The sequence below is a fragment of the Cherax quadricarinatus genome, chromosome 83, assembly GCF_038502225.1.
Source record: "Cherax quadricarinatus isolate ZL_2023a chromosome 83, ASM3850222v1, whole genome shotgun sequence".
NCBI classification, from domain to species: domain Eukaryota; kingdom Metazoa; phylum Arthropoda; class Malacostraca; order Decapoda; family Parastacidae; genus Cherax; species Cherax quadricarinatus.
Genome location: NC_091374.1, coordinates 19,719,718 through 19,732,897, shown reverse-complemented (window position 1 = coordinate 19,732,897; position 13,180 = coordinate 19,719,718). Strand labels below are relative to the sequence as shown.

The 13,180-nt window shown below is 41.2% G+C and overlaps 1 protein-coding gene across 6 annotated transcripts in view; it reads left to right on the top strand.

The window, feature by feature from the left end:
- The window catches only part of LOC128702237 (uncharacterized), a 497,274-nt gene extending 494,016 nt beyond the window's left edge, over positions 1 to 3,258 (top strand). For all 6 annotated transcript variants that reach the window (XM_070102897.1, XM_070102896.1, XM_070102893.1 and 3 more), the window contains one exon: positions 320 to 3,258. In XM_070102897.1, the coding sequence (XP_069958998.1) occupies positions 320 to 560 (241 nt within the window). In that variant the 3' untranslated portion in view covers positions 561 to 3,258. The remainder of the gene's footprint in view (positions 1 to 319) is intronic.
- The last annotated feature ends 9,922 nt before the right edge of the window (positions 3,259 to 13,180 follow it).

Here is a 13,180-nt window from a genome sequence, read left to right as displayed (position 1 = left end):
TGTTTTGCGACATTTGTCACCTTCTTGATGTGTTTTGCGACATCTGTCACCTTCTTGATGTGTTTTGTGGCATCTGTCACCTTGATGTGTTTTGTGGCATCTGTCACCTTCTTGATGTGTTTTGTGGCATCTGTCACCTTCTTGATGTGTTTTGTGGCATCTGTCACCTTCTTGATGTGTTTTGTGGTATCTGTCACCTTCTTGATGTGTTTTGTGGCATCTGTCACCTTCTTGATGTGTGTTGTGACATCAGTGTTCTTGATGTGTGTTGTGACATCAGTGTTCTTGATGTGTGCTGTGACATTACTTTTCTCCTCAGGGTACACAACCTCTTTGACTTCCAAACACTGAAGGAGACTTGTTCGTTCTTCCGTGGGTGTCCTCTAGTAAAGATTGACGCTGCTATTAGCACCGAACTGCCGGACTTGCTGGAGCGATACCGTCGTCTGCTGGAGGCTGCAGCCTCCGCCCCGGGAGTGAAGCAGAGGATGGGGCCGCCCGTGCCTGCCCCTGCTGCCAGGGGCTCTGTCCCTGCTGCTGCTACTGCTAGGACGTCGTGAGCAGCATGCAACACGCCCCACTGTACGCCCGCAGCCCTGCAAGCCTGCAGATACTGCACGGTCGTTGCTACTGTAGAGGCGCAAGTGTGATATTAATCTGGAGATGCGGCTGGTCATAAGACACCGTGACCCAGCTAATGTGAGCGTGAGTATGATGGGGCCAGGACAGGTCACACCCCCGCCATACTCCCGCAAGTGTACTGGGCAGGTAGATCACCTTGTTCCACACTAACTACCCTGAGTATAAGGCAGATAGATCACCTTATTCCACACTAACTACCCTGCAGGAGTACTGGTCAGGTAGATCACCTTGTTCCACACTGACTACCCTTAGTACTAGGCAGATAGATCACCTTATTCCACACTAACTACCCCGCAGGAATACTGGTCAGGTAGATCACCTTGTTCCACACTTACTACCCAACTGGAGACTACTGCCTCTCCTGTCACCCACGCACGCCACCCCAGCATCCCTTGTTCTTTGCAATAAATACCTACACAATCTGTACTTTCTTTTCTTGTATTTGCTTGCTCGATGGGTCTTAGCATGAACTCATCTGACCTGTGGGTGGTGTGTGGATGGACAGGCAGGGCACGCCCACCCTCAGCCCCATAGCTCGTTCCTGGGCTCATTGAAAGCCTTAAGAACGATCACAGGCGACGGCAGGGCTACCAACATCATCAAAAGATAACTATCTTCATGTCGACTTCTAAACCTCACTAGAATAGACTAGGTTTCGAGATTCCTTTCGTTTATGTCGTCTTAGAGAGTTCCACGGCCATAGACGATTAACTACGAAAGGGATTCTTAAGTGGAAACGTTCTTCAAGTCTTAAAAACCATCACCAAATGTGTCTGTAGCCCACCAGGTCACCATGTCTTAAGATTTGTTATTATCCATAAATTATCTGAACAAACTATAAAAAATAGGTGCCATATACATCAATATCAAAATCTAAAAATAATACCTCATCTGCATTTGATGTATATATTTCATCAGGTCATCGTCTTATATCAGTATTCAGTGAGGATCACAAGAGACCAATTCTTCAAGCCAGGGGCTACGGCACTTTGGTGGAAAGAGAACTGTTACTTAGGCTTAAGGATTTTTTTTACAGGGATGAGTACAATCTAGTCAGCTTATTTCTTCATCAAGGGAAACTGTCTTTAGACGAATCTCCTGTATGAGCGTTGCACTAATTTTTAAGTCACACAGCCGCTGCACAGTCTATGGAATCATGCAGAAGGATGATTCATCATGATGGAATCATTTCACCGAGTCACAACTCTTCGGGAGTGAGGGAGAAACCGTATGCGACATCATGCTCAACATATATATATATTAGCTGCTACGGATGCCAGACAACTTCTCCATTTGTTGTCATATATTTGTAACTTAAATGTTAATAACTTTATTTACCACATAAAGTCACTGCCAGACGGATATTACTAAGGCTAATGGGGAACACAGCGAATTATTAAGTTTATTACATTAACGTAAAAGATCAACTCTTGAAGATCTTTTGTGAATGTGTGTGTGTGTGTGGTAGAGGGCTAGACGCCCCCTGACGTACCTGTGAGCTCTCAGAACTTACACCAGAGAGCTCAACCTCTGATGTACCTGTGAGTTCTCAGAACTTACACCAGAGAGCTCAACCTCTGATGTACCTGTGAGCTTTCAGAACTTACACCAGAGAGCTCAACCTCTGATGTACCTGTGAGCTCTCAGAACTTACACCAGGGAGCTTAACCTCTGATGTACCTGTGAGCTCTCAGAACTTACACCAGGGAGCTTAACCTCTGATGTACCTGTGAGCTCTCAGAACTTACACCAGGGAGCTTAACCTCTGATGTACCTGTGAGCTCTCAGAACTTACACCAGGGAGCTCAAAGTACAGTAAAAACACAGGACAGGGAGCAAACATAGGAACATTATTATTATTATACCTATGGAAAGTTAAGGTTTGACCTTGATAACCAGAGAAGCCTCACTCTCACGCATGATTTTAGCGGCCCTTTTCACATCTTTGATATAGTCTATTTTGTTTTCGAGTGAATTATCTATATAGCTTGTAAAGAAGTATATATATTAATGTAAATTGTCTTATGTATGTTTTTCACGTAACTTTAGAATCAGGATGATTGTGTTGTATCACTATCACGAGGAGAGGCAGCGAGACTAGCGATATTACTGTATCACTATCACGAGGAGAGGCAGCGAGACTAGTGATATTACTGTATCATTATCACGAGGAGAGGCAGCGAGCCTAGTGATATTACTGTATCACTATCACGAGGAGAGGCAGCGAGACTAGTGATATTACTGTATCACTATCACGAGGAGAGGCAGCGAGACTAGCGATATTACTGTATCACTGTCACGAGGAGAGGCAGCGAGCCTAGTGATATTACTGTATCACTATCACGAGGAGAGGCAGCGAGCCTAGTGATGTCGACGTCAGTTCCTCTCGTTAGAAGATTAATGTGGCTAAAATCTTGTTTTGTAATAGTATAGACTGTTTGGGGATATATGTATCTAATTTATTTTGCGTTGTTTTTAGGAAATGAGAAGAGTCGTTGTGTTTACTGCCCCTGTGGCTGTCAGCGGCCATTGTATGTTCATTTGTGATACCGTACGTTCTTAAACAATGTTAATAACACAGCCTGGGAGTGTTGCAATAAAATTACGTCAATTTTCGATCGTTTTTCATTGTCCATGTATATGGGGAAGATGTGTACTTGAGGACACATCTTAATGTATAGCAGAGATGAGGCTATTGTTGTGACCAATAAACAAAATACAAATCCAATTATTGCTTATCGTCTCTTCTAGCTCATGATGATGAGTGAGATACATGTCCAACAGTTGGTATTGTTGAAAGGTTTCGCCAACGCGGTAGGCTTCTTCAGTCAAATACAGAGCATCAACCTTGTAGAAATAGCTTGCAGTTGTCAGTCCCTCAACCTGGAGAAGAATTCAGCTCCGTGGTCTGGAATGACCGTGACCAGGGTAAGACTGTAACAGCATCAGGTACAGCACCAGGGGAAGACTGCAACAGCACCAGGTACAGTTTCAGAGGCAAGATTGTAACAGCACCAGGTACAGCAACAGGAGCAAGCCTGTAACAGCACCAGGCACAGCTTCACGAGCAAGACTGTAACAGCACCAGGTACAGCATCAGGAGCAAGAATATAACAGCACCAAGTACAGCTTCAGAGGCAAGATTGTAACAGCACCAGGTACAGCTTCAGAGGCAAGAGTGTAACAGCACCAGGTACAGCTTCAGAGGCAAGACTGTAACAGCATCAGATACAGCTTCAGAGGCAAGATTGTAACAGCACCAGGTACAGCATCAGGAGCAAGACTATAACAGCACCAGATACAGCTTCAGAGGCAAGAGTGTAACAGCACCAGGTACAGCTTCAGAGGCAAGACTGTCACAGCATCTGGTACAGCATCAGGGGAAGACTAGCAGCATCAGTTACAGGATCAGGGACAAGACTGTAACAGCACGAGGTACCGCATCAAGGGAAGACTAACAGCACCAGGTACAGCTTCAGGGGTAAGACTGTAACAGCACCAGTACAGCATCAGGGGCAAGACTGTAACAGCACGAGGTACAGCATCAGAGGCAAGACTGTAACAGCACCAGGTACAGCTTCAGAGGCAAGATTGTAACAGCACCAGTACAGCATCAGGGGCAAGACTGTAACAGCACGAGGTACAGCATCAGAGGCAAGACTGTAACAGCAGCAGGAACAGCTTCAGTAGCAAGACTGAAACAGCATCTCGTACAGCATCAGTGTCGGGAGGGTTCGTGGGGATGTGACAGTTGGAGTTAAACAAAGTCATTGGATGGTAACACATATATTAGCAGAGTGTGAGAGGGAGAGACCCAGCCTGCCTGTGTTGCCTGTAGACCTAAGCGTGGAGAACTGAGAAGGAGGCCGGGAGCGCAGCACTCACATCCGGCATCATGTGACGTCACACAAGCTAGTCACTGAGCCTACTGAAAGGGAGCCTAATTATATACATGGATGATACGATCTACAATACACTACACAAGTTTAAGTATAGGGGAATTCAGTAGCTATACTGACAGCTCGGTCATGTTACATATGTCGTCTCGACATACAATACTATGCTATAGGCTGAGCAGGCAGGTGACACTGGGCTGATTCTATACAATAGCAAAGACATATGTAACCTAGAACTAATGGATGGGAACGTAATGGGTTGTATCATAATACATTACGAATTATAAGAACAAATCATAGTATAATAAAGGATGGAATTGATCGATCGATCTGTATTCATGCACTATACGGATTCTGAGGAAGAATATATATATTTACAAAGGTGAAAGTAATTAACAGCAAAGGCAGATCAGGTGCGCACAGATCATTACTGCTAAATCTCAGAATTCGCAGGGAACGTGAACACAAAAACAAAATTCTGAAAACTGATCAGCTAATAATAAACACACAGTGGACAACTTCATTCAACTTGAACATCTAATTATACAGGCTATGTATATTTAAACCCAACTCTGCGAGGGTAAGATTTACATATGCAGAATGGTTATTGTCTTTGGGAGGATTGAATTACTTTGCAATGGCTAACACATGCCTTGACTGAGGGAGAGCTGAACAAGTATCTACAAAAGATACTTGGGGGTTTCTCATTACTTGTCGTGTATGCAAGGAATAACGACATTCAGGTTGATCATCTGACTGAGTATTAGAGGTAGAGGGTAAAGAGTCAGGAGGATTGTCAGCATCTGTCACATTAGTCTGGGTAGAAATATCATCCTCGACATCGCATACTACTTCATATGATCTAAATGCGATTCCTTATACTGACCAGCACTAATTTCTCTAACCTTATACTTACTGCCATTGATATATGTTCATCTACTCGATAAGGACCAACAAACTTTTGATTGAGCTTAGGCATTGCGGATGTTTTGCTGAAGTTAGTCAGCATTACTCTCGAACCCACTTTAACTTTGGTTGGCTTAGCACGGCTATTAGTTACTCTTGTAAATTCTGCTGTTGACTTACGAAGTGTCTCACGGATTCTTTTAAAAACACTTTGAGCTAAGCTGGTACGAGTTGCTATGAAATCATCGGGGTTGTAATTGGGCTTCGGTGCAGAATATAACAACTCATAAGGAAAACGCTTGTCTACACCATACAACGCATAATGTAGAGTGTCACCTATCGAAGCATTGTAAACAGAATTTATGGCATATTGAACATCAGGTTTAACTTCATCCCAAGTTTCGCTATTGGGGTTGATAGTGGCTCTCAAGGCATCAAGTATTTTCTTATTGGTTCGTTCTGCTAACCCATTGCTGGCAGGATGATGAGGAACAATGGTGGATTTAGAGATCTTGTACAAGGTACACAAATTTTCAAGAATCTCATTACAGAATTCACCCCCATTTTCTGTTACTAGGGACTTAGGGGTGGTATGCCTGCAGATAATGCGTACTTTAAATGCTTTAGCTACTGTCTCTGCAGTCTTATCTGCAATAGGAACTAACTTACAATATCTGGTGAAATGGTCTACCATAACACACAGATGTTTGTTACCTTGGATGGAACATTGGAAATTGGTTAACAGATCTATGGCAACTCTTTCCCATGGTTCACTCGTGGTGGGATACACATGGATAGGATTTTGACCATTGACATTTCCTTTATGTTGCATACAGCCACTACATTTCCTAACATACTCGGAAATATCAGTTGCCATATGTGGCCAAAAGTATTTCATTCTGGCTTGTTGTACTGAACGATCCATACCAGGGTGTGCAACACCTGGTACATCGTGAACTAGCTGTAGAGCTACGTTCACTAGTGACTGTGGAATTACTAATTGTTATACCCCAGAATTACTAATTGGCACACACCAGCACCCATTAGTGACAAAAGTCACTAATGGGTGCTGGTGGCTTCCCAATCAGAACAAGATCTTCCTGGAGCAGGAATTGAATCACACCAGACAACAAGGGATCTGTTCATTGAGCATTCTTTACGTCATTGGCAGTAAATGGAGGGTCTGCAGTTACTATACTAACATGTCGCGATAAGGCATCTGTGACTACATTTGACTTGCCAGGTAAGTGTTCAAAGGTAGGATTGAACTATTGGATAGTCAAGGTCCATCTGGCTAACCTTCCAGTAGGTTGTTTGTTCTGGAATAAAGGTATCAGTGGAGCATGGTCTGTCAAGACATGAACAGGGTACTGGTAAATAATGTCTCGGAAGTGCTTTAAAGACCATACTATTACTAAAGCTTCTTGCTCAGTTACTGTATAATTACATTCAGCTGTTGCAAGGACTCAGCTAGCAAATGCAACTGCGTTGTAATTGCCATCAGTCTTCTGAGCTAGTACGGCACCTATGCCAATTGAACTACCATCAGTAGTCAGATAGAAGGGCTTAGAAAAATCTGGAAATATCAAAATTGGGGCAGATGTTAGCTTTTCTTTTAGAGTTTGGAATGCTCTTTCTTGACGGAAGGTCCAAACAAAAGGAGCATCTTTCTTAAGCAACTCAGTTAGAGGAGCAGCTATGGAAGAAAAATTGGCAATGAAAGATCTATAAAAACCTGCTAAACCCACAGAGGATCTTACAGCATCAGCAATTTTGGGTGATGGAAAATTTAGTACTGCAGTTACTTTACTTTGGTCAGTCGTAATCCCTCTAGGAGTGACTACGTGACCCAGGAACTTAATTTCTGATCTGAAAAATTGACATTTAGACAGTTTGATTTTTAAACAGGCTTCTTCAAGCTTACCAAGTACTACATCAAGTCTTTTCAAATGTGCATCCACGTCTTCAGACATAACGATTATATCATCTAAGTACACCATAAGTGCATTACCTATGAGACCTCTAAAGATATTAGTCATGAGCCTAGAGAACGTGATAGGGGAAGATCATAACCCAAAGGCCATATGAAGGAAGTGATAATGACCTGTTGGAGTAGAGAATGCGGTTAGCTCTTGGCTGTCCTCGTGAAGAGGGACTTGCCAAAACCCTTGTAACAAGTCCAGGTCCGAAAAGACTTTGTTATCTCCGATGTTACATAAAAGATCACCACATACAGGAAGTGGGAAGTGATCTGGAATATTTCTCGCATTTAACTCCTTAAAATCAATTAATGGGCGCCAAGTACCGTCCCTCTTAGGTACTAGGATCAAGGGTGCATTCCAGGGTGAATTGCTAGGTGCAATAACTCCATCATCAAGCATTTGATTGATCAATTCTTCTGCGACAGCAACATGGGAATGATGCATTCTGTACACAGGTATATAGATAGGTCTAGTACCAGGTTCAAATGGGATACGATGGGACAATAAGTTCGTTATACCCATCTTCTCACTTGGTAAGGCAATGGCTTTACGACGTTTGTTCAACAGAGTCAACAAACGCTTGACTTCATCTGGGAAGTCAGTGGGAGCTAAGTCTTTCTCCTCAACTGGTGGAACAGATTGATCCAGTGCAGTGGATGAGGTCTCCCCGGTAGAAATAGCACCGACCCACTGGTCAGGTGACAACTCATCCTCTACCTGAACAGGGTAAGGATAGTGAACAAGGTCAACAAGATTGGTATTTGCTCTGAGACGAACACTGTGACCAGAAGTGTTAGCAAGGAATAAATGGATCTTACTATCTCTTACAACATGTGAAGATGGCTCAACAAATAAACCCTTGACTATGCAGAAATCACTGTCAACTAGGACGTTATCACCATCTGGAACACTAGGAACAACAACTGACACTCTAGTGAGAGCACTAGCCTCAACAGAGACGTCTTTCTGCAGACAGCATGTGACATCAACAAGAGATGGCATTACTAGTTTCAAGTAATCGTTTTCCGACAAGGTGTCCCCTGTGGAGAAACTACTACTTGAACTAGCAGACATTGCAGGGATAGGCTGAGCACTCAAGGCAGTCTGAGCGTCCTCGGACACTTGAAGCAATACACTATTTTGCATGTCTGAAGGTGTAGGTGGAACACAGATGGGAGTAACACAGTTACCAGTGCATGACCGTTTGGGTACACTACTGAATCCGAACGTCATACTCTGCAGCAGTATGGCAGATCTCGGATCCAAGCTGGTAACCCCAAAATGGAACGATCAAGTCATCAATTTGGGCATGCCATCGGTAAAGGTCGAGCACAATACGGAAATCTCTCATGGAAGCAAATCCCACTAGAAGATCACCAGGAAAAGTAATCTGGTCGACAAGAAGGAAAGAAGCAGTAAACCTTGGACAGAAAAGGTGAAAGAAGTCTGACCTCGGACACACAGGAGGGATCCAGCTACTCCACTAAGGGGGGTTACAGAAGTTGGTTCTACGAGGAGAACACGTTGTAACTGCATATCCTTAAACAAACTAGACCTGATAATATTGACTTGCACACCAGAGTCCATGAACACATGAACGAGCACATTATGAACAGGTGCTTGCACTATAGGGCCTAATGTTGCATTGGAAGTTATGTGCAAACAACAAGGAGGGTTGTCATCAGAAAAGGTATGTTCTACTTCATCTCCAAAATCATCTACGTCAGAGACGATTGAAGCAACATCACTTACAGGATCGGCAGTCTCAAGGCTAACTAAGGCATCAAATAAGTTACTAACAGGGATGGTATACTCATCACCTACTGTCACCACGGGACGGGTTGACTGGGGCGCTCGAATTCCCACTTATTGGAAGAATGAGGCTGGTTCTGATTAGTCTGAGAACCACGACCTCTATTTCCTCTCCTGACTCTGCAGCTGGAACAGCCACAGAAGAATCTAGAGTCCTGAAGGTTGTAGAGAGCATTACACTCAGATGTGTCATGACCATGGATTCTGTGATAAGTACAGTAAGGCAGATCGGACTGGTACTCATCAGCATTACTGTGCCTCTTAGGGCGGCTATCAGGACAATTTACTGTGATATGGCCACGTTAACCACAATTATAGCAGGTTCTTTGACTATGGGTACTGTATGTACTACGAGCACTATGGGAATGATGACTCTTGATGCTAGCTTTGGATGACGGCGGCGAGTGATTTCGATCAGGAGTTTTGGTTGTGGCACAAACAAGAGGAGGTACAGAATTAGTGAAAACAGGTGATGCAGGCCTTCAGTAGGGGAAGGTTCCCGTGGGACATAAGTCATACACGTGGATGAGTGCTGCAAGTGGTCCCGTTGTGGCAGTTAGGGGACTGGAGTTATACACATACATCGAAGTAGGCGGCATTAACTGTTTAATGACTCCAAAAGCCGCTAATTTGGCAAACCCCTCAAGAGCTTGTTTATCATCATCGGCAAGGTAGTTGGAATTTTAACCGGCTCTAATGAATGAGGAAATGAAGTTATTTAAACAAAGAGCAAATGTATCTAATGATTCCTCAGGCCTAGGCGCTGTGCACACTAGTTCCTTAAGGACAACAAATGGATCAGTCACTCTCACTGGGTCAAGATAGTTACGTATTAACTGCTCATAATCTTTCCACATGGTGAAACCCTGGAAGTCCTTCATCCGGATCAAGTTAAAGACATTCGAGTTGCTCTAGCATGAACAGCAGTGAACCAAGCTTCCAAGTTGTCTGGATCCCCATTGAACAAAGGCATCGCATCATAAGGGTCACGGCTAAAGTTCCAGAGTGTCGAGGTCTGAGTGTCTGTCGTTCGATAAAGAATTACCCGAATTGTGGACTGACTCATTATTGCTTGGACTAGCAGAATGTACTGAGACATCGCTTGAAAACACTTGAGACATGATTGCAAAATGTGAAACAAGAATTTAAAAATAATATATATAACTGGAGGAACACACGACACAGTAAACTTAAATGGGAAGAAAATACTTAACTATTCTGCATAAGTAAAGGAAAAATAAAAAGAAGGTCACACTTTAGAGCAAAGAAAACTTACATAAAACACTCAAGTAGATAAGCAACACTTTATTAATCAAGATAAATTATACTTTACTAGAATCAAATTAACCCAGAATCAAATTAACCCAGAATCAAATTAACCCAGAATCAAATTAACCCAGAATCAAATTAACCCAGAATCAAATTAACCCAGAATCAAATTAACCCAGAATCAAATTAACCCAGAATCAAATTAACCCAGAATCAAATTAACCCAGAATCAAATTAACCCAGAATCAAATTAACCCAGAATCAAATTAACCCAGAATCAAATTAACCCAGAATCAAATTAACCCAGAATCAAATTAACCCAGATTTACTTTAATTTGAATTAATGGCACAGTGAGTTGTCTTTACTCTCAATTCAATAAAAAAATTCAACAATAAATGTTAAATTACTCAAAAATGATAAAATGGAATCAATAAGTCTGGTGGAAAATTAAAATGGACTGGGAAAGCAATTCTCTACAGAAAAATAATGTGACACAGAGAATAAAATATTATACACAGAACAAGAAATGTAAAACTGGAATCACAGAATATTGAACTGAAATAAACTGTTCCAATACTGCAATGAACAGTTGCTAATAAAAAATTAATACACAACACAAAAAAAATTCTGAAAGAAGGAATTAATGGCAACACAATACTTGCACAAGAGGTGTTGCAGATTGAGTCAATACTGCAAAAATAATAAAAAAATAAAAATTGCACACACAAGAAAATACAATTTACAAAAACAATAAAAAAAATTGAAGATTGAGACACTTATGCAGCATATGGGAATCTTTATTCAGGAAACGTTTCGCCACACAGTGGTGAAACGGCCCTATGCTGTACATTCTACAAGATTGATGGACTGAACACATCGACTCCAGGCTGAGGGACTGATTACCTCATACTCCTCCTCTCCTTACGCCTTCCTCTTTGTATTGGACTGATGAAGCCACTGTGTGGCGAAACGTTTCCTGAATAAAGATTCCCATATGCTGCATAAGTGTCTCAATCTTCAACTTGTCGGTTTTTCAAACCATTCATCACAATAAAAAAAATATCAAGGAATAAACTGACTGAACACTAACACTTAACTGCAACTTAAGCAACACTTACTGGACAAGCAAAAGAATGATTTACTTAAAAAAAAAAATAAAAAATTGCACTAAGAGTGAATTTGTTCAATGAAATATAAAGAATAATAAAGGGGATAAAATACAAAACAGAGAAAGATCAACACTTACAATAACACAGCAACACAACACATCAATATATGCACAATACAGTGGACCCCCGGTTAACGATATTTTTTTCACTCCAGAAGTATGTTCAGGTGCCAGTACTGACCGAATTTGTTCCCATAAGAAATATTGCGAAGTAGATTAGTCCATTTCAGACCCCCAAACATACACGTACAAACGCACTTACATAAATACACTTACATGGTCACATTCGGAGATAATCGTTATGCGGGGGTCCACTGTACTATGATAATTTTCTTGCAATAGGGTCTTGTGTTGTCAAAAATGGGAAATAATTGTCTTGCTTCAGCTAAATAATGGAACTATTGTCTGTGGAGATAGAACAAATTAGACACTGACTAGATTAAAATAATTACCACAAAACAATGTTCAACATTCAGTAAAATGGGAAATTTATGAATTAAAAAAAACTAGCAAGAATACACAGATGTTGGGGGAAAAAAATAACTGAGACAACACTGAGTTGTGACGCAGAATATAAGGTAATAGTTACTGAATTACTTTACTTAATAACTTACTAGACAAGGAACACAGTACTGTGAACACAAGATAATTATGAAGAGTGAACATAAGTTCATACTACTTATATAGTGAACACAACAGCCTAAAATATTAAAGTAATTACTTAACGTTTATTAAAACAAGAATACAATACAACAGATATAAAATAAAACACGAAAATTAAACACTGAAGGAAAAAAAAGAAGAAGAAGAATGCAAAAGAATGTAATGAACACTGAGTCTAATTAAAAGTCACTGAAAAAGAAATGTCACTGAGGAATCACTGAAAATTAAATGTCACTGAGGAATCACTGAAAAAGAAATGTCACTGAGGAATCACTGAAAAAGAAATGTCACTGAGGAATCACTGAAAATGAAATGTCACTGAGGAATCACTGAAAAAGAAATGTCACTGAGGAATCACTGAAAAAGAAATGTCACTGAGGAATCACTGAAAATTAAATGTCACTGAGGAATCACTGAAAATGAAATGTCACTGAGGAATCACTGAAAATTAAATGTCACTGAGGAATCACTGAAAAAGAAATGTCACTGAGGAATCACTGAAAAAGAAATGTCACTGAGGAATCACTGAAAAGAAATGTCACTGAGGAATCACTGAAAAAGAAATGTCACTGAGGAATCACTGAAAAAGAAATGTCACTGAGGAATCACTGAAAAGAAATGTCACTGAGGAATCACTGAAAATTAAATGTCACTGAGGAATCACTGAAAATGAAATGTCACTGAGGAATCACTGAAAAAGAAATGTCACTGAGGAATCACTGAAAAAGAAATGTCACTGAGGAATCACTGAAAAAGAAATGTCACTGAGGAATCACTGAAAAGAAATGTCACTGAGGAATCACTGAAAAAGAAATGTCACTGAGGAATCACTGAAAAAGAA